This window comes from Prionailurus viverrinus, chromosome B3 (genome assembly GCF_022837055.1).
Source record: "Prionailurus viverrinus isolate Anna chromosome B3, UM_Priviv_1.0, whole genome shotgun sequence".
NCBI lineage: Eukaryota > Metazoa > Chordata > Mammalia > Carnivora > Felidae > Prionailurus > Prionailurus viverrinus.
In genome coordinates this window covers 115,466,784-115,488,884 of record NC_062566.1, presented here as the reverse complement: position 1 = coordinate 115,488,884, position 22,101 = coordinate 115,466,784, and the positions used below count along the sequence as shown (strand labels likewise).

The 22,101-nt window shown below is 39.0% G+C and overlaps 2 protein-coding genes across 10 annotated transcripts in view; one reads left to right on the top strand and one right to left on the bottom strand.

Moving 5' to 3' along the window:
- Nucleotides 1–2,722: 2,722 nt before the first annotated feature.
- FCF1 (FCF1 rRNA-processing protein) lies at nt 2,723–16,570 on the bottom strand. Of its 2 annotated transcripts, none has more exons than XM_047864147.1 (8): nt 16,515–16,570; nt 16,141–16,208; nt 14,298–14,369; nt 13,551–13,699; nt 9,455–9,527; nt 4,992–5,079; nt 3,702–3,796; nt 2,723–2,999 (listed from the first exon to the last, which is right to left on the bottom strand). In XM_047864147.1, the coding sequence occupies exons 1-8, from the start codon at nt 16,515–16,517 to the stop codon at nt 2,951–2,953; spliced, it is 597 nt and encodes a 198-aa protein (XP_047720103.1). In that variant the 5' UTR covers nt 16,518–16,570; the 3' UTR covers nt 2,723–2,950. The 2 variants fall into 2 exon arrangements, with proteins under 2 accessions (XP_047720103.1, XP_047720104.1); XM_047864148.1 differs by lacking the exon at nt 16,515–16,570 and adding an exon at nt 16,339–16,406.
- A 59-nt stretch (nt 16,571–16,629) lies between these two features.
- The window catches only part of AREL1 (apoptosis resistant E3 ubiquitin protein ligase 1), a 50,037-nt gene continuing 44,565 nt past the window's right edge, over nt 16,630–22,101 (top strand). For 7 of the 8 annotated variants that reach the window (XM_047861451.1, XM_047861450.1, XM_047861456.1 and 4 more), the window contains exon 1: nt 16,630–16,771. The gene's annotated coding sequence lies outside the window, so the exon portion shown is untranslated. Of the gene's footprint in view, nt 16,772–21,412; nt 21,431–22,101 lie in introns of those variants that run through there. The other variant, XM_047861448.1, reaches the window with a different exon arrangement.

The following is a 22,101-nucleotide window of genomic DNA, read 5'->3' as shown; positions in this document are numbered from 1 at the left end:
GTTCGAGCCCCGCGTCAGGCTCTGGGCTGATGGCTCAGAGCCTGGAGCCTGTTTCCGATTCTGTGTCTCCCTCTCTCTCTGCCCCTCCCCCGTTCATGCTCTGTCTCTCTCTGTCCCAAATAAATAAATAAACGTTGAAAAAAAAAAAAATTTAAAAAAAAAAAATTTTTTTTTAATGTTTATTTTTGAGAGACAGAGGGGCAGAGCATGAGCCGGGGGAGGGGCAGAGAGAGGGAGACACAGAATCCGAAGCAGGCTCCAGGCTCATAGCTGTCAGCACAGTGCCTGACATAGGGCTCGAACTTGTGGAACTGCAAGATCATGACCTGAGCCAAAGTCCGCGCTTAACTGACTAAGCCACCCAGGCGCCCCATCTACTTCATTCTTTTTAAATGCACGTGACCTTCCATAGTATAGTTGACCCTTGAACAATATGGGTTTGAACTGCCCAGGTCCATTTATATATGTGGATTTTTTTTTGATACGGTATTAGCAACATATTTTCTCTTCCTTATGATTTTCTTAACATTTTCTTTTCTCTAGCTTATGCTATTGTAAGAATACAGTATATAATACAGGCAATAAACAAAACACACTTTTATTGACTATATGTTAACAATAAGGCTTTCAATCAAGAATAGGCTATTAGTGGGGCACCTGGGTGGCTCAGTCGGTTAAGCGTCTGACTTCGGCTCAGGTCATGATCTTGCAGTCTGTGGGTTCGGGTCCCGCGTTGCGTTCTGTGCTGACAGCTCAGAGCCTGGAGCCTGGTTCAGATTCCGTGTCTCCCTCTCTCTCGGCCTCTCCCCTGCTCATGCTCTGTCTCTCTCCATCTCTCAAGGATGAATAAATGTTAAAAAAAATTTAAAAAAAAAAAGCCCACTTAAGAGTAGGCTATTAGTAGTTAAATTTTGGGGGAGTCAAAAGTTATACTCAGATTTTCAACTGTGCAGAGCATCAACCCCCAACCCCTGCATTGTTCTAAGGGTCAGCTGTGTAGATGTAACATAATTAAGATCCTCTGGACGGAAATTTACATTCTTTCCAATTTTTCTCTATTACCAACAGTATAGTAGACACCCTCCTAGACACTTCACCATGTGTGAACGTTTCTTTACAGATTTATACTTATGCACTTATATCACACTGACCATGTATTTTAAAGAAGATCACCTGTATAATACCGATAAGTAACCAAAAAATAGAATCTGGGTCTCACTGGATATCTGCAATTTTTGGTCAGCCATTTGTCTTAAGTTTGAGGGGCTGACTTGCACAGAAATTCGTAATTTTAATGTAGTCACTTACCAATCTTTTCTTTTACGGCTTTTACGTTTTCTACCTTACTTAAAAATTCTATCCAAAGAGAAGATGCATTTTTTTGTGTTTTTTTTTCCTAAGACTTCCATAGCTTAAAAAAAAAAAAAAAAAAAAAGTTTAGATCTTTGATCCACTTGAAATATCTTCTCATGAAGGATATGAAGCAGGAATGCTAAAACTTTTTTCAAACAGATAGCCAACTGGCCATAATGATAATATAATAATCACTGACACTTACTGAACAACACTTAACTTGTGGCATGTACTGTTCGATTTAATCCCACTTTATCAGGCTTGTTTGGAAGATTAGACAGCACATTGTTCAGAGGAAACAAGGAAGACACCACGTGGTTATGTAGTGTGCCCAACTCATACAGAGTATTAACTGGTGGAATCCAGATTCTAACTCCAGTAGAATTACTCCACACTATTTGGCCTTCCAATAAAATTTCTTTTTCCCACGGATTTGAAATACTACCTTGATAATACACCAACTTGCCATAAATATATCAATTTATGGCCTTTCTATTCTATTTCAATGATCTCTTTGTCTATTTTTACACTACCTTGTGATCATTTAAAACATCTAATCACGTTATTCACCTTAATCACATTTTTAGTTTAATTAATTTAACTTCCTGTTGACCTCACATTAAAGTCCGAACCCTTTAGCATGTCATATAAGGTCCCCTCCCAGACACCTCCTACCTCTGGAGCCTCAGATACGGGTATAGATCTCTTTCCCTTATATTCTAGTTAGAAAAACCTTCTGGTAGTTTTCTGAGCAGGTCAAGCAGTCATTCCATTAGCATCCATGTCTCCATGCTTTTGTTCATGCTTATGCTTCCTACACCTCAATTTCTTTACTTCATATATTGGGCAAGCACCTATTCGTTTTTAAAAAAAGTCTTTTTAAAAAATGTTTATTTATTTTTGAGAGAGAGAGAGACACACAGTGCAAGCAGGAGAGGGTCAGAGAGACAGGGAAACACAGAATACAAAGCAGGCTCCAGGCTCCGAGCTGTCAGCACAGAGCCTGACGTGGGGCTTGAACTCATGGACCGCGAGATCATGACCTGAACCGAAGTCGGATGCTTAACCGACAGAGTCACCCACGTGCCCCAAGCACCTATTCATTTTTAAAGATTAAGCCAAATATTACTCCTCTAGCCTTTTCTCCCTCTCCGTTCCAACCAAGTAGAAAGAAATCGTTCTTTTCTCATATATAGGTCTATTCCCTCTGACTTGTAACCTGGCAACACTATATTTATTCATATACATGTTTCTCTTTTCCCTATAATATCAGTGTCTTGCTGGCAGGACCATACCTTATTAAGCACCTAGTATAACCTTAATAAATATTTGTTGTGTAGATCAACATAAAATACCAAGCATCAAATTATGTGTGCAATCATCTGATTTATAAAAAGATGCAACAAAATTCAAAATGATACAAAATGTCAATTTCAAAACAACATCAAAAGTGAGTGTATTCAGCCATACTCAGCTCATAACAGAGCAAATGGGTAAGAAGGAGAATAATTCCTGTTACAGCGTATTGCTACATGAACTGGCAACAGAAAAAGTTGGTAAAGGAAGGCAGAGGAACTCTATCTTTAGAGTGTTAGAATTAGAACCGAGGGGCTCCATAATCATCTGGCATCCGCTCAATGTTGTACCTGATCAGGACAAAAAAATTAACACTGGTAAGAAAGGTGGGTCCAGAACCCACCTAAAAACCTACCCTTTACTGACTACAACACTGTCATCTTCCCACTGTGAGTCCTTTTTGTCAGTGGGAACATTTCAAAGGGGTGTCATAATAAATGATGTACAGCAAAATGCTGACTTTAACATATTATCTTGATTCTTCAAAGTCAGGAAGTTAACAAGTGAGGGAACCAGGCACTGAGTCCAGGTAAGCCCAATTCCTCAGCCCATTCTTCCCACTATGTTGTACTCACTCTTCCCACGTTGAAAAGCATTGACATGGGAACATCCAAGCAGGATAAAGACCGGTTTTTGTTTTTTCTGATAAGCTTTTAGTTTCCCAGAAAAAGCGCTAATCACAACTACTAGGCTTTCAAAAAAAAAAAAAAAGATATCTCTGGCCAAACAAATTAGCTTAATTTAAATTACTGCTTTGTATTTAAAGCACATCTATTTCTTCTACTAGTCTTATTGTAACAATGCGAATGTCTCATTCCTAAATCCTAGCTTTATCTTTTGCCCTCGTTCTTGTTACTTCATCTCGTTTCTTCAACTATAACTACGTAAGCATTTGATACGACAATCACTTTCAAATCTTCCTACAACCTGACCTCATTTTCAACTGATATCCACTATATACTTTTAATCACTTCCCCAAGAGACAGTCTCACCTATGGTTAGAAATGTACATGATGGGAACTCCAGGGATCTTCCGGATCCTTCGTTTAAGGTCCCGGTCAACTGTGGCCACGATGTAACACTTGTGCTGTAATGAGAGACACCCATTGAGTATTCACACGTTGAGTGTATTACTTTGTGATACTGGATAATGGTACACTGGCTAATTTGGAGAATTACTCATATTCACAGTAAAGAGCAAAGAAAAGGTGATAACAATTTGTTGAGTAGCTACTATAATCTAGGAGCTCTTACTTACAAAACATATAATAATAAGTTACCTGGGGATAATGTAGCTCTAAGAATCTTGAGGGGAAGAAGATAGAAAAACTATTCAAAAGCTGCAAATTGGTTTTTGTCTCACAAGTGGAAGACATTTAGGGCATGTTTAAGACAGACAATTTCTTGTTTGGGAAACACCCCAAGAGACTATGCAAAGGCAAGTAAATGTGTTAGATTAGAGGGCATAGCTTTCGCCTTTCCTGGAATCTCTGGGATTGGGCCTACTCTGAGACCTCGTAGTGGTGAAGGTAGGCTACTTCCTAGCCATGAAGCTATAACAGGGTCTCCAGGACGAGTTTGAGCCTAGCAGCTCTGAAAGCAACAACATTTAGCTGCCAGTTGTATCATATTTTACTTCCGTCATACCCAAATCTCTCATTACGTTTTGAGAAGAGTTGTAGCCTGGTGTCAGTTGTGCTGTGGGAGATTAAGGCAAATGCTGTCTCTACCCATGGGATGGAGTCGCTAAAGGGATGGAAGTGTGGTCACTAGATGAAGATGATTATCTTCAGCAAAGAGGGGCTCTAGAAAGGACAATCAATAGCAGAAGTTTTTGTGGTGCCGACAAGGAGGCCAGAACGGAAGACTCAAAAATCTAGTTATTCCAGGGTCCTTGTAAGACAGCACCCTGGCAGACTCAGATGTAACTGAAAAACCTTCATGGTTAGGTACGGTGGAAAGGAATAAAATTCCTGCATGGGGAATAATGGAAATGGATTATGTTTGATTCACAGGGAGGTGAAACCTGATATCATATGTACATTCATTCCCTTACAGCATTTTATGGAGACAACTTGTGGAATAAAGAATCAGTAAGTGCCCCAAATCACGCACCCAATAAACATAGGTGCTGAGATTTGAAACCCATGTGTCTCCTCCCCAAGCCTGCGATTTCTCCATTACAGTTACAGTATACATTTCCAACTCACTTCCTTAAGTAAATGAGGACATCCATGCTTCCTATGAAGGGAAACACAAAGTAAATATTTAAATGATGATACCTGAGTTACTCTCTGTACTAAGCAGTCATCTGCATAGGTTCCTTTGTGTGTGCATGGTAATCGTTCAAATCTTGGATCCTTGGCAATCCTAAAAGGTTACAAAACTGGATTAACAAAAATACTCAGGCAATTGGGTAACTTTCTAAGTCTTGATCTGTGAAATAAGAGTGACTTGATCCATGTGGCGATTTTAAGGCCCCCCTCTCCTCTTTCAGCTTATCTTCTAATTGGAAAGACAACAGAAAGAGAAGGGAATTAAAACTTACTGCCAGCTGGTACACCTTAGGTCATGTAATCTTCACAAGACTCTGAATTATTATATTTCCATTTGACAAATGAGGAAGCCGATTGAGAAAGATTAATTTGTTCAAAGTATACAACTGGGAGAAGCAAGGATTCAAAATCAAACAACTTTAACCTAACCATTTCCTTTTTAGAAGTTGTCTTCCACAAATGTGCAATAATATAGGCACAAGGATGGTCACTACAGCACACTTTAAATAGTGAAAAACTGGAAATAATCTGAATATCCATCAGCAAGGGAAAAAGTTAAATACGTTGTGTTGCCCCATCCTGTCTAAAAAAAAAAAGGAGGTAGAGCTGTCTGTACTGATATGGCAGGACTTGTTGAGTAACAATCTCAAAAAAATTCAAATTGCTGAATAAACAAAACAGGTCATGGAACAATATACCTGTATGATTCAATTAAGAAAATATAACTCTCGGGGCGCCTGGGTGGCTCAGTCGGTTGAGCGTCCGACTTCAGCTCAGGTCACGATCTCACGGTTCGTGAGTTCGAGCCCCGCGTTGGGCTCTGGGCTGATGGCTCAGAGCCTGGAGCCTGCTTCCGATTCTGTGTCTCCCTTTCTCTCTGCCCCTCCCCCATTCATGCTCTGTCTCTGTCTCAAAAATAAGTAAACATTAAAAAAAAAATTAAAAAAAAAAGAAAATATAACTCTCTTTCACTGTCTTTCTCTACATTTGCATTGTCTTAGAAAAAAAGTCTGGAAAAACATACACTATCTATTAACCCATCTCAGTTGTCACTCTTAGGGTAGAAAAATGGACAAAGTATGAATATACAGGGGGACTTTTACCTTTTATTGTATGCATATGTTTATCTCGTTTGCCATGAATAAATCAAACATGTTACTTTCCTACAAATTTGAAAAAGAAAAATCCCAAGTCTGTGATTCTGAGAGCCATGTTCTTCCTATTATGTAATAATGACGTGTCACAAGCTGAATGAAAATACAAGGCAGCATATGGGTACCAAGTGCAAGAAAAATACTCCATGTTGCAGTAGGTCGGAGCTAAGTCACTGTGGATTTGGTATACTTTGAAAAAAATTACATGGAGATTAAACAAAATGAAGACAAAAGAACATTCCAAGCAAAGTGAAGGCAGGCACATTCCAAACAGGGCACCAACCATCTATAAAATGGCTCAGTGGTGTTCAGGGAAAAGTGAGCCCATGTTTCTGGTGAGAAGAGCGTTTATGCAGAGGAGAGGAAAACAGGGCTGGGAAGACCTGCAGTGACACTGCCAAACTGCTCTCCAAAGTGACTGTCCACTTTACATCCTTAGGAGAATCCTCACTGCCTCCAGTCTTAACTATCCGTGGCATCGTTAAGCAGACTTCATTTCTTGCCAATCAGCTGGGTATGAAATGATATCTCCTTGCGAATAAGGATTTTGCCCTTGTCTCATGGATTTGTGGTTTTTTATAAATTTTGAAAATAAGCCCCTTGTTGATTATATGCGTTACTAATATCTTCTCACTATCTGTGGCTTGTTGTTTCACTTTGTTTATGCTGCTTTTTGTTAACCGGTAGTATTCAATCTCAATATAGTCAGATTAATTCATTTTCCATTATGGTTTGGACAGAAATTCCTGCCCACGCTGAAATCACTCAGATGTTCTCTAGATTTTCCATAAAAATCTAGATACTTAATCTACCTGGAATTGATTTTTGTGAAAAAGGTGAGATAAGAACCCAGTTTTCTTTCTTTCCACAGGAATAATCAATATTTTAATAGTTTATCACTTGCCCATTCATCTAAAACACTACCACTCTTATACATTAGGTTCCTGTTTTTCTTTGCCTTTAAAAAAGTTAGCTTTATTAGGTATAAGTGAAATATACTAAAATTCACTGACTATACACGTAAAATTTGATTAGTTTTGACAAATTGATATATTCACATCACAATCTCCACACCTGAGATACAGAACATTTCCATCACTACAAAAAGTTCCCTGTGTCCCTTTGCAGATGCACTTTTCTCACGCTCAGCTTCAGGTACTGGTCTGTGTTCCATTAGTATAGTTTTGCCTTTCCTGGAACTTCATTATAAATGGAATCGTACTTCTGGATTGACGGGAATGTTCTATTTCATGACTATGATGGTGGTTCCATAACTGTACACATTTGCCAAGCCCATCACATTATACAATTAAACTTGGTGAATTTTATAGTATCTAATTTACACCTCTAAATGGACACACACACATACACACACACACACACACACACACACACACACTCATTCACACACACACACTCATTCATTCACACACACACACACACACACACACACACACACACACACACACACAAATTCACTGGTATATCTTGGACCCTGAATGAGTCTTTCACCCAGGCATGATTTTGCAATATTGATTTGCAATATTGATCATTTGGAAAATAGCGATTCAGTGAATCACACAAATCTTCCAAATGCTGACACATATAGTTATACAATATCAAAAAAATCACACCCAACACCTTCACTGGTCTCAACAGAAAGGTCTTGAGTATTGGGAATGTGATAAGCTCATGGTTTTCCAAAACTCTAATTTTCACTTGGAAGCCTGAACTTTCTCATTATGATACAGTAAGCTGTTTTCCTTGAAGTGACAGATTCACTGCATTAATTTTCGAGAAACTATCTGCTAAACACTAAAGTCTGAAAAACCAGTGTTTGTCAGTTATTCTTCACGTAAAAATGACACTCTATGAAAAAGCAGCTGGTCTGGCTCACAATTCCAACAAGCACACAAGAGCTGCTCATTGAGACAAGCTTCAATCTTTGGTAAGCAGCCGAAGTGCTCGAGGCATACTTGCTGCTTCATCACAAGGAATACCAACATGTACCCTAGGGGCGAGATGTAACAAAATCAACAAATTTTAATACTTCATCAAGGATATTCTTTAAAAAAAATTTTTTTTTAAATGTTTACTTATCTTTGAGAGAGACAGAGAGAGGGAGAGAGAGAGGGAGAGAGAGAGGGAGGCAGGAGGGAGAGAGACTGCACATACAAGCAGGGGAGGGGGCAGAGAGAGGGAGACACAGGATCTGATGCAGGCTCCAGGCTCCGTGCTGACAGAAGAGAGCCCGATGTAGGGCTTGAACTCACGAACCGTGACATCATGACCTGAGCCAAGGTCGGACGCATAACCGACTAAGCCACCCAGGCAGCCCTCATCAAGGATATTCTTAAGTGACTATGGGTTTTTGGTTTTTTTAGTAACCTCTACATCCAACTTACAACCCTGAGATCAAGAGCTGCATACTCTACCAACTGAGCCAGCCAGGTGACCCTGGGTTTTTGTTTTTAAATGTCATGAGTGACACTGAAGAATAATACAAAGACTACTAACATTATTTTGGTCCATTGCTTTGATTGGCACTAAGGCACCAGCATTTCTGCCATCAGTACAAATGTCAGCACAGTGACAAAGAAAATGTCTTCCTACTATTGTGAAAATAGTATTGTTAACTCCTTGCAAAGGTCTCTGGGACTCCTAGGGGTCCAGGGACCATACTCTGGGAACCACTACGTTTAACTCAAGTGTAGTTTCTAGAGTAAGCTCAAAACCTAGAATGTGAATACTTTATGTGTGAGATTCTTTTTTTTTTTTTTTTTTTTTGAGAGGGAGGGAGGGGGAGGGGGGGGGAGAGAGAGAGAGAGAGAGAGAGAGAGAGAAAATATGAGTAAGGGAGGGGCAGAGAGAGAGGGAGGCACAGAATCTGAAGTAGTCTCCAAGCTCTGAGCTGTCAGCACAGAGCCCAACGTGGCGCTCGAACTCACGAACCATGAGATCATGACCTGAGCCGAAGTCAGACACTTAACCAATTGAGCCACCACTTTACGTATGAGATTCTAAAAGAGATATCTAGATAGCAAACTAATAAAAAAAAGACACTTTCTAATTGAAAATCTAGAGGAACTTAAAAAGAGGCCCACAAGACCACTATGACTAAATAACTTCATTCAAAAAGCTTCAGCTTAAAAATCTCTAGCTTTCACATGTTTGCTTTCTTGATCATAAATAGTTAACTAGTTTTGTATGATTTTTATTTAAACTAATTATCCAACAAATCTTTGGACAGCAAACAGATGGAGGATGGTTAAAAGAGTCTTCAGTATAACAAAATGTAGACCAGCTCCTTCCTACCTTAGAGCCACTCGATACTTTTGCCCCAACTTCTCAATTTCAGCCATTACACAGTCAGTTATACAAGGGATACCTGCCAGGGGAAAAAAATATACAGATTAATAACAGAACTTGTAAAGAAACTGGTTTTACTTTCCCTGAATTACATCCCATTGTAAGTCTTTAAAAGACCCATAAGGCTTCTGAAATCACAGCAGAATAAGCATACTGAAATGAACAATAAGAACCAGAGGTAAATAAAATCTCTATTGATAAAGAAACTAGAAAACTCTCCCAGCCCCACACCACTTAAAGTGTCATAAATGTATCTGGGAGAGAAATTAAGTTGAATTCCCGTCATTCTTTCTATATTCAAATAAATTCTAGATGGGAAAAAATTTAAATGTGAGCCAAAAGAAACCATGAAATTTATCAGAAAATGTACATTTGATCATATCAAAATAGAAAACTTCTGTTTGACAGCTGTCAGTCCTATTAAAATAAAAACAAACTAGGAAAAATATTTCTACACATTTGTCAAAGGGCTACTTTCCTTAATATACAGAGACCTTATAATGATAGCTTAAGTTATGTGCTGATTCCCAGACACTGTGCCAAGCACTTCACAAGGCTTATCTCATTTAATGTTCAGAATAATACCTATCAGGTAGCATTATTATTATTACCATCCCCACTTTATAGATAAGCAACCTAAGGCACAAAGAAGTAAGCAGAAGCAAATGGTGAAGCCAAGATTTGAACGGAGACTGTCAGGCTATCAACTGGATTCTTAACTACCATGCTACATTTCAGTTTATACACTTCGGGTCATAGAGGAAGAAATACAATGGTCGGCGAGCATAAAGGTGCTCAATCTCACTCCTAATTAAAGAGATATAAATTGAAACAAAAATTTCACTTTCTTCCTATTAGAGTGGCAAAGACTAAACAAGGAAAATACCCAATACTGAGGAGACAGGTATTCTCACACTAAGTTCGTAAGTATAAAAATATGGATTACCCTTTTAGGGCAATTTTGCAACACCTATTAAAAAATATATACATACCCCTTGATACTGCAATACAGCTTCTAGAAATGTATCCTAGGGGGTGCATGAGTGGCTCCGTAGGTTAAGTGCCTGACTCTTGATATGGGCTCAGGTCATAAGTTGGAGTCCCAAGTAGGACCCAGTGCTGACGGCGTGGAGCCTGCTTGGGATTCTCTCTCTACCCCTCGCCCCTTCTCTCTCTCCTCTCAAAATAAATATTTTTCAAAAATTACTCCACCCTAACAGAGATAAATTCACACGGATATTCTCTACAGCCTTATTTATAATAATGTAAAAACTGCAAGTAATCCAAATATCTAACGGGATATTGGCTTTTGAAAATGATATAAACAATACTCTGTAAGCTTAAAAAAGAATGAGGTCCTAGTGGATACGTACCGATACAGCAAAGGGTTCAAGATATATGTGTTCAATGTAAAAAGTAAAAGGCGAAAGATTTATTCGATCTGAAAAGAAACCAGAGTATTGTTCAATGTAAAAAGTAAGAAGAAATGGATGAATAAGATGTAATCTAGGGGCTCCTGGGTAGCTCAGTTGGTTGAGCGTCTGACTTTGGCTCAGGTCGTGATCTCGCAGTCTGTGAGTTTGAGCCCCGTGTCAGGCTCTGGGCTGACAGCTCACAGCCTAAAGCCTGCTTTGGATATTGCGTCTCCTTCTGTCTCTGCCCCTCCCCTGCTCATGCTCTGTCTCCCTCTCTCTCTCTAAACATAAATAAACATTAAAAAAAAAAAAAATTCTTAAAAAAAATGTCATCTAGCCATACAATAGAATATTATTTGATAATGAAAAGAAAGAGGCTTTAACATGGATGAGACTTCAAAAACATGCTAAATGGAAGAGGACCAAATATTGTATGATCTCATTTTAATGAAATGTCCCAAATAGGCAAATCTATACAGACAGGATGCAAATTAGTGGTAACTAGGGAGGGAGATTTGAAAGGTTGGGGATGATGGCTAAGGGGTTCAGAGTTTCTTTTTCGGTAACACAATGTTCTAAAATTGAATACAGTAAAAGCCATTGAATTATACGCTTTAAGTGGTATGTGAAATATATTTCAAACCTGTTAAAAAAGGCACAAATATAAATAGTAAATAATCTATGATCCATTTTCAAAAATAAACAAAAATTACCTATAGTTCAGAGACTATATATGAATTTTTAAAAACCGCCCCTCTCCGCCTGGGTGGCTCAGTTGGTTGAGCGTCCGACTTTGGCTCAGGTCGTGATCTCACCGTTCGTGAGTTTGAGCCCTGTGTCGGGCTCTGAGCTGACAGCTCGGGGCCTGGAGCCTGCTTCGGATTCTGTGTCTCCCTTTCTCTCTGCCCCTCCCCCGTTCCCACTCTGTCTCTCTCTGTCTCTTAAAAAACTGAATAAAAATTAAAAAAAATTTTTTTTAAAAACTGCCCCTCTCTGAGAAAAGGCATTAGAGGAAGCTTTAATTTTTTTATGCTAGATTTTTTTTTATAAGTACAGAGATATTTTTGGATGTGTACAAAGTTAAGGAATTTTCAAGTGAAGTACCATGTCCAGAAGAAAATCAGTAAAATGGAGATCTGAAATCAGACAGTCATGAATTCAGAGAGCAATACGCACCTTGAGAGGATCAATGTCAGAGCCATACAGCAGTGAAACAAGCAAGGGCTTGCTTCTGGAGCAGGAAAGTAGGCCCAGGAAGATGACTATCAAGAAAGGGAAGGTAACAGGGAAGAGGACTCATGGACAGAAAAGAAAGCTGATGGAAAGCTAACTTATCCTCCCTCATTGGAACATCAGGCAGAAAAGGGACCAGGAGCTATGGAAAGGTCAAAGGGGCATCTTCAAGGGAGGAAGAGAATAAAAGTCTTCCTTCAGGTATAAAGGCAAATGAGGAACAATTAAGTAGCCAGAGCTTTAAAAACAGTTAAAGAATCTCCTAGGTAACTGAATTTGTATTGTTCTTGAATATTTCTTCAAACTTTGCTTTGGGGTATTATGTTACACAGAAGACTGGAACACAGACATCCATATGAAAAAATTGCTGTTCCCCGATGCTTTCCCACCCCACCAATTCTAATCCTCATAGACCACTATTTTACTTCATTAGCTGTTTTTCTCATTTGGTGGTTACCTTCATATCTTGATATAATAAGAATATGCAGTCACTTTTATGTTTATTAATTTTAGGGCATTTGAAGAATGCATCTTACATCACATTCCTCACCTCATCTTCCCAACTTATTATTTTTAATAAATCTATAAACAAAATTTACATTACTATAAGTCTACAACTATTATTCATTATATAGCATCTTTTAAAAATTAAAGAAGGAGGTGAAAATTTTTTCCTTTGATTTATTCTTACGGCAAAGCATAAGCCTAATATTCATTTGCACCTTTAACTAGATGACTGGAAAATATATAAACATAAACCCACCACAAAACGCAACAGATCTCACTATTACGAAGTTATTCCCTTGTACACATGGCTTAGACTTTCTTCTTACCACTCACGGTGGTGAAGGAAGATCACTTGAAGGAGGGGACACCTAAACACAAGGGAAATCTACTAATGGTAAACTGCATACCAAGGTGTAAATAACCTATTCTAGTCCTTTGTGGTACAAATAAACCTATTCCAGTCCTTTGTGGCCAAAATGAATAAACCAGCATCACTTCTAGTTCTGTGATCATAAATGGCAAAATACCTTATTTAGCTTTTCCACACTAGAGTGGAATGGAGCATGTTTCCTCCTTAATGTAAAATAATGTAATAAATTTTCATTTAGCCAAAATTTTAAAATGAACTCTAAAACAAAAAATTCCCATCCTATGTTCAAAATTGATGTCCACAACAATGGTCAAAGCAGGCTAAGTGTTTTCTGAATTGTGAAAGTTTAATTGTTCCCAGTCAAATCTGCATCATATTTCAATTTACTGAAAATGGTCATTGCTATGGTGAGCAATGGCTAGAAATCCAATTAACTAGGACCCCATTCCCTTCATGTATTTGGGTAAATATAATTATTCTCTAAAACATCAGAGAAAGGCAAATGTATGATACTCACACTTGGCATACAGACAGTCCATCATTGATTGTACTAAGTCAAGTTTGGCTTTAATGGAAAAGTTGATAAAGTTGGTATCAACCAGGATGTGGTAAGGTGGGCCCAGCTGTGTGTTATATTGGAAGAATAAGCAGGAAGGATGTTGGGGGCTGAGGGAAGAACATACAAAACACAAAATAATGTCTACATTGATATTTTGATATTAACAATGCAAATGAAGTCTCTGCTTCAAACAGTTTGCTATAGATTAAGCTCCTTTTTCCTTATTCATTGGAAATAAATCCTAATAAATCTTGTGATGATATATCCATTGCCAATCTAGGGCAAAATGAGAAAATAAGGAAAATAGGATGAAGTTTCATCAAGTGTATTTATTTAAAAAGGAATGACTTTATTCTGAAATTCTGTCCTTACTGTTTTTGGTGATACATTCTTTCATCAAAATGCTGGTGTATTAGACAACAGCAATTGTTTCTTTTCAAAGATCTTGGGGAAGAAAAAATTAATAATTTTAGATCTAATCCCCAAGATTTACGGGAAATTTATTGCTCCACGAAATTGGAATTGCTACATGTTCACCAACCACTGGAGTTGATACATGTTCAGCAACATGACTTTCATTTGCACAGTTGTGCCAGATTTACAAATGACTGAGCAAATCAGCTCAGGGAAAGCCTGGATTTCTAACAGTTCTATGGTTCTAAAATGTCTCTTCTAAAGGAAAACTTGAAAGTTTTGATTACTTACACTTCTCTTTCCTTGAGTGCACTGGGATCTTTCTTTTCTTTCTTTTTAGGTTTCAATCTATCCTTCTCTTTACTGGAAGAAAGAGAGCAAATTAAGTGCAAGAGAGAAGAAAAAAAATCATAGCAGTTATAACCTCATGCAAAATTTAAAGTTTCTGAGGTGTTGTTTTTGTTTTGTTTTGGTCTACAGAGGAAATTCTGCTTTGTAACTTAAAAAAAATTTTTTTAACATTTATTCATTTTTGAGAGAGACAGAGCATAAACGGGGGAGGGGCAGAGAGAGAGAGAGAGAGAGAGAGAGAGAGACAGAATCTGAAGCAGGCTCCAGGCTCTGAGTTGTCAGCACAGAGCCCAAGGCAGGGCTTAAATCCACGAACCATGAAATCATGACCTGAGCCAAAGTTGGATGCTTAACTGACTGAGCCACTGAGGTGCCCCTGCGACGTCTTTATGTTTATATCAACATAAACTTTCTAAGCACAAATAACTGTGTGGGAAATAGGCTGGAAGTAACATAATCAGTTAAACACTATGAAATTTAAAAATCTCTAGCCAATAATCTATAAAAATTGTCAATGAGTAAATAGACATTATACTATTATCTATTATTTCTTTGTCAGAAGCTCTTCATATCAAGGATCAAAACCCACTTCAGTGCAGTGGAGAAACAGGCTGACATTTACCTTCTGAAGACTCAAATGCTCCAAAAGTAAGAGGAAAAAGTTTCCTCCATATGCCTCTTATAAAAGGCTAAAAATGTAAAAAAATACATACATAAAATTTACCCCTTAACCGCAAATAAAATATTATCAATGAGGCAAATTCCCTAAAAATTACGTAATAAATACAAACCAAAGGCTGAGAATACAATTTTCTTAAATGTTTATTTTGAAAGAGAGAGAGTGCAAGCAGGGAAGGAGCAGAGAGAGGGAGAGAGAGAATCCCAAGCAGTTTCTGCAATGTCAGCACAGAGCCCGACATGGGACTTGATCCCACAGACTGTGAGATCATGACCTGAACCCAAATCCAGAGTCTGACCCTTAACCAACTAAGCCACCCAGGCACCCCAGAGAATACAGTTTAATAACTCTGAAAACCATTCCTTTGTTCAAATGCTATTAAACACGATGAAGACCAGTCTTTCTTTTCTTTCTTCCCTTTCCCTTCCTTCCTTTCTTTCTCGTAAGCTCTAGGCCCAATGTGGGAGTGGAACTCATGACCCCGAGATCAAGAGTCCCATGCTCTACTGCTTACTGAGCCAGACAGGCACCCCGAGACCAGTCTTTATTGAATAACTTTGTCTATTCTTCACTGAAGCAGGGAAGCTTACAATAGGGAACATGATTCCACTCTCCCTCAGGGGTGTGGATTCTGCTATGATTTATAAAATGGAGAAGTCTAGGTGTTTTCCTACTCTTTCTTTCAGAACTATTTGAGTGGCAGGTGCTGGGGACACAAGATAAACATGGTCTCTGACCTCACCATCTTTCAACCATTTCAACAAACATTCCCCCCACCCCTGGGAGGAATGTAGTAGTGTAATGGCAAGAACATAAAAAGATAATCCTACCAAGCTTTCAGGAGGCTTAAATGTGATATGGCAGATGAAGTATACAAAAACAGTGGCACAGCGAACACTTCAGAAATGTTTAGTTCCCATCCCCTTCCCCAGTGTAATCGCTCAGGATCTAAATGGCTGTTACACACTTTCCTAGTATCCTATGCTATATACATCCAAGACACAATACTTTGAAACGTAAGCACAAAATAACAACAAAAACTTTTACTACTTATTCCCTCCTAACTCTGCTATCTTTGGATATAGATTGATTCCAGATACTCACAGCCTCTGATCTCGGAGACTAAGCATTCGCTTCATGGTCGCATACTTTCTTGCTTTCTTTTGCTTCCCCTTGAAATAGAAATTTTACAGTTAAAAGAGCTGGAAATACATTGCATCTTCTTGAGTTTTTGCTCGTCTTTTTCCATCCCTTTCCCTTCTTCCCTCAAACACCCAGCACCTCTTATCCTCTGTGCCCCACCTGGCCCTCTCCCCACTCGCTAGAGCACAACAGGCACCGCTCAGAGCGGTTTAAGAACTACAGTCAGAACGAAAATAATTAAGGGTAATGCGGAGGAAATCTAGCTAACTGCTGACTGGCTCTATCTCCACCCAAGATGTGGTCTGACAAAGTCTCTTCCCGGACCCTCCTCGCACCATGTTCACGCCGCACTCTTGTTTCTTCCGGAATCACCAACGGCGCGACATTTTTGCGTCATCCAAATACTGCTTCCGGCAAAGGCTAGCCCGGAAGCGGAAGTCGCTTTGGGAAACGGAAGAGCCTGGAGCCGGTTCCCAGCCTGAGCGGTGATCTGTACTGGGGTCTCTCGGGGGAGGATCTTGGGCCGGTCTTGCGCCGGGTGCTGCCGCCGCCTCCCGGAGCAGCCGAGTTGGGACTCCGCCGCGCTGCTGGGGTAACGTTCTCTCCTCCACCACTCTAGCCCGGCGCAGTGCCCGAGGACCTGCCGGCACTAGAGTTCCAGAGAGGCAGGACTGGGGTAGGGGGGACGGAATTCTGGGTTTCCCAGTAGTTTGGAATACATTCTCCTCATCCCTCTGTGTCAGGTCTCTACGTTGCAACTGAGAGGCTGTCGTACCTACCTGGTTCTCCTAGCTGACATGGTGCTTCGTGCAGTTAGGTGGACGATTCTCCAGATTCTCTCGAGTAAATACCGTGTATTCGTTTCGGTGCAGAGGGGGATGAATCATCGTTTGAGGGCCTTTTTTAGACTGTCTCCAGAAAATTGGAGCATAAGCTTGCATATGCTACTAGTTACCAAAGCCAGGAAAATGGTGGGAGAATAATTGCCATTTATTGGGAGGATTTGGTGCGTCACCCTTACTGGAAAAGGGAGAGGTTTTGAGAATAAGAAGGGAAAGAGAACTTCGATTTTTTTTTTTTTTTTTTGAGTAGCTGCTGTGCACTTTGGTGATTTTTAACCTTTTGGAGATCACGTACCCCCTTGAAGCTTTGTGGAAGGCCAGGGACAATTCTTTTAAAACAATGGGTACACATACATTTGTCATACAATCGGTGAGACTCAGAGATTCCGAAGCCCATCTGTGGACATTCTAGGGTCTGTGAACTTAAGGTTAAGAACCCTTATCTTGTATACCGTACGTGGCACTTTAATTATGTTACCTTCTTTGACCTTCACGATAACTTGAGTACCCCTCCTTTTACATGTGGGGAAGCCGAGGCTCAAACTGTATTCAGAGGTTTGTTCGAGTTTGATTTAATTCCAAAGCCTGTGCTTTTCTTATTGCACAAAGCTGTCCTTGCATTTGAAATCCAAAAAGGTTATTAGGTTAAAAAAAAAAAAAAAGCTGGCCTTTGCATAGCTCTTAGTATGAAACATAGTATATTGGTTAACATGAACTTTGGAGTCTGACTAATGGAGCTGGGTCTAAATCCTCGCTCTGCTTCTCACTAGCTGCATGACATTATCTGTACCTCAGTTTCTTCATCTATAAAGTGGAGATAATCTCAGTCGAACCTGTCTTATAGGGATGTTATCAGAGCTAAATGAATAAAAATGTGAAGTCCCTAGAACAATACCCACCACAAATAAACCCTGTTATTTTCATTGTGCGTCTTCCAACATGTGGTGGTATTTGAATTTTATGCCAATTGTATTTTAATACAATTTGGATAACAATGGGTACACATACCCATTGTTTTGGACCTGAAATGTGTTGATATCCACAAGAACCTTACAAAGTTTTCAGTTCTTGGAAAGTTCAACCGCAGGGTGATTTCTCGTGTTGATTTGTGTATAGGCACAGTTTTCTTCCTTCTTCTCCTTTTTCTTTTGGGCTTGCAGGCATTTAATAGCTTTGTAGTTCACATACCTGACTTTGTAGGCTCCAAATTTTTTATGTTGAAACAGTTTTATCATTGAACCATCTACAGATACTGTATGTGCCTCCTGCTTTACCCCATTTGCGATCACTGAAAGTCCCTAATCTCTTTGAGACAGGTTGTCTGCAAGCTGTCATTTGTGGGTAGAACTGAGAGCTACCACTTTTTCAATGCATTAGAACCTCTTGGTGCTTAGGCAATAACCTTTTTAAGCAAACAGGATCAGTTTATTTTAAACATTTGGATACTGATCAGTATTATAGATAGGTTCAGAGGGAAAATTGCAAATAATTAAATAGTAATTTGCAGAAGAACTGACAGAACACTCTCCTGGTAATGTGTACGATGAATATTGGAATCCATGAACAATAACAATTTTTTTAAAAAGCAGTTTGTAATATCTCTTCTGAGAATTTTCTGGTTTCCTTGTTTGTTAATACTTGAGAGGGAGCTATGTTAGTGAAGGAACACCACAGGGAATGAGAGCATACTTAGAAAAATGTTTTTGTTGAATTGTAATTTTATCGCATTCTGGGATTCTTATAGCCTAAGGTTAAAGTACTGAGGTGCTCTATAGCATGTTTTGATGGTGATGGGAGTGGGGAGATGGTGTTGCTTTGTGTTGGGTGGGAGCAGAAAGTAATTGCTTTTGATTACATACTTGTGAGAAAAAGAAATGGTTTTAGTCCTTCTCAGCAGTCAAGAGGGTTGTTTTGTACTTTTCTGCAATCTTGAAAGAATTTTTTAAGGCATTCAACCCACAGTTTTGAACACATAATTGGGCTTGGAATTCATTCCATTCACTAATTGGTCTAACTTACTAATTTAATAACAAATTTCTTTATAAAATTATGGATAATGAAAGATTCCTTTAAAACGCTTGTATTTCAATGTTAGAAAGTTAAAGGTAGATTCACTTTTGTGGCCATCAAGGGAAAAAAATAACACACAGATATTTTCTTCATTTTCAAGTTACAGTTTTTACACTTATTTTTATGTCTCATGTGATACTGAGTTCTTTCCCCCAACATTACTTGTTATTAATTATTTTTCTGTTTACTTGGCCGCCTCCTAAAAATATCGCATGTTGTACAGCATCTTCTGCCCCTAAGATACCGATACTGAATTGGGATTGCAAAGATACCTCAGAGGTCCGCTGTATGTTCATTCATTCAGAAGGCACTTAACAAGGGCCTGTTCTGCCCTAGGCAGTGTGCTGGGTACTCTTCAAGAGCTCAGGCCTGTGTTGGAGACAGACTTGTGAACAGATCAATTATGGTAGGTGGTTCAACAGAGGTATGTAAATTGAACTATTTTATAAGAGTTATTCTGCCTGTTCATTTTTATGGAAGTGGTCCAGGTTGGAGTGCCGTTGTGTAATATATATTACACATACCGTTTTAATATTACAACGTACCCTATAACAAATCAGACTTTATGAACTGAATGGGTTCTAGTGTATCATTTTACTTTTTAAATGACTTTAGTCATTAAATAGCTTAGGTTTGAATTTCAGTTCTCTTTCTTTGGTTTCTTTTTTGAAGCGTTCATGAATGTTTACCCTTTACTAATTTTCTTTTATACAGTAGTTTTCAAACTTGTGAGGTTGTAAAGCCTGATTGTAGTTCACGTGTATGTAAATGTGCGCATGTGTCAGTGTGTGCGCGCCTGCGCATGCCTGAAGCCTTGATACGGTGTTGAATCACCATGATGTTTTCCTGGTGGAACTCTTGAAGCCTGTTCTACAAATGTGGTTTAATAGAGTGTTCATTTAGTTGTAAGAAACCAAACAGTCACGGTAAACACTAGCCTGAATTGAACAATGCCATACGATTTTAATATGAATTTTTGCCTTGAATAGTTGAATAATTTGCACCGTGTTTTTTTTGGAACTTCTAGATGCAGCATCATTTCAGTGCAGTTTGCCTGTTCATGTTGAGATGCTGGTAGTCAGTATCTCTTCATTGTATTTTCTATTCGTTATTTTTGGCCAGAGTTCAGGTAAAGGTAATCTAATAATATACAACATACATTTTCTGCACGTTCCCGTTGCTCTTACCCAGAGATCTAGCCCAGGTTATTTTAACCCCTCTTTTGTCCACTTAGAGAGGTTCCACTCCAAGGCCCCCCCCCCCCCCCATTGTATGTATGAGCTAATTTTTCAAGTCTTGCTGAGGAAGGAAACCCAGCTGGGCTGCATAAATGGTTTATGGAAAAGATTGAAAAGGATTTGAAAACAAGTGTTTTAACCAAGCATTACCTGGATTGGGGTAGGGATTAAAGTGGCATGATCAGAATCCTAGGAAGAATAAGAATATAAAGTGTGAACAAGATGTAATTTTTTAAAAACCACATTTTATTTTGGAATAATCTTAGATTTACAGAGAAGTTGCAAGGATAGAACAGAGAGTTCCTGTATACCTTTCATGTAGCTTTACCCCTAATGTTAACATCTTACATAACCACGGTACATTTGTCACATCTAAGAAATTAGCATTGGTACATGTTAACTACACCCTTTTTTTTTTTTTTTTGATTTTACAAGTTTTTCCTCTAGTAGCCTTTTTTCTGTTCTCAGATCCAGTCCAGGATACTATATTGTGTTTAGACCATGTGCTGTGCAGTTTGGATAAATAGGCTGGGGTTTCCAGTGGCTTTTTCTCTGCCACGCATGTGGATCAGTAATCCCCTCTGACCAGTGCTGAAGAGAGAAAGTCACTGACCATGAGAATAAACAATACTGTATAGGTAGTGTTTTAGTATCCCCTTAATTCCCAAAGCACTGTTAACTCGGTCGAAGAGTTGGCTTTGCTCCCAGGAGGGTGGTATGAAGTTTTCTGAGAAGCTAAGAGCTAATCCTGATTGAGGGGCCCTTCTTGGGCTCCACTAACAGCATGTGCTCCCTTCATAGACTTTACTACATGGAACTACCACCGCTTGTTTACTTGACTATCTTCTTTACTAAACCATATGTTTCTAAGGGGTCAGGGACCATCTTACTCATTTTGGAATCCTCAGTGTCCAACATAAGCTTGGTATATGATAGATTCTTTTTCTTTTATTATTTTTGTTTAGTTTTGAGAGACAGAGACAGACAGAGTGTGAGCGGGGGAGGGGCAGAGAGAGAAGGAGACACAGAATCCGAAGCAGGCTCCAGGCTCTGAGCAAGCTGTCAGCACAGAACCCGATGCAGGACTTGAACCCATGAACTGTGAGTCATGACCTGAGCTGAAGTCGGATGCTTAACCGACTGAGCCACCCAGGTGCCCCTATGATAGATTCTTAACACACATTTGAAGAAATTAATAAATCCTTGTTTGGTAGCATTGACTATTAGATCAACAGAAGTTTTGTTTTAATACTATGTAAGTGTTGAGTTTCTCCTTCAATTTGAGCCGTCTTAGTTTGCCAATTCTGTGGCTAGTTGAGTTTTTCTTCCTGGAATCTTAAAGAACTATAAAATACTCATTTAAGATTGCTCTTTTTTTTGATTATGTAAATAAGTTATTTTCTTTAAAAATAACAGAGTAGACGGTAGTAGAGGTAGAAATTTTGTTAGCTTTTAAGTGCATGTGTGACAATTCCAGTTTCATCCCACTAGGCTGTAGATCTGGCTGTGTGCCTGCCACTTCATGCACAGTTAATGAAATGACACCTTCCTAGACTTATCGAGGGAGACGGCTTGTCAGATTCAGAGAATTAGTTTAAAATTTTTCCTATTATAGCCAAGATTCAGTGGCCCAGGGTCACCTAAGCATAAAAGCTGCCATGGTATGGGAACACAGGGGCCTGTCCTGATTCTGTGGATCAGGCACAGTAGATTCCGTTTGGTAAATAGAAAAAAAAAAAAAAATCACGATTGGAGAGAGTTGTAAATTGAAG

Excerpts from the sequence above, each read along its gene's own strand:
- FCF1 (XM_047864147.1), bottom strand. Across the intron at positions 14,370-16,140 it reads AGTCTCCGAGATCAGAGGCT|TAAAGAGAAGGATAGATTGA; the intron begins GTGAGTATCTGG and ends TCTTTCTTCCAG. Across the intron at positions 3,000-3,701 it reads ATGTACATTTCTAACCATAG|GTACAACATTGAGCGGATGC; the intron begins GTGAGACTGTCT and ends TGTCCTGATCAG.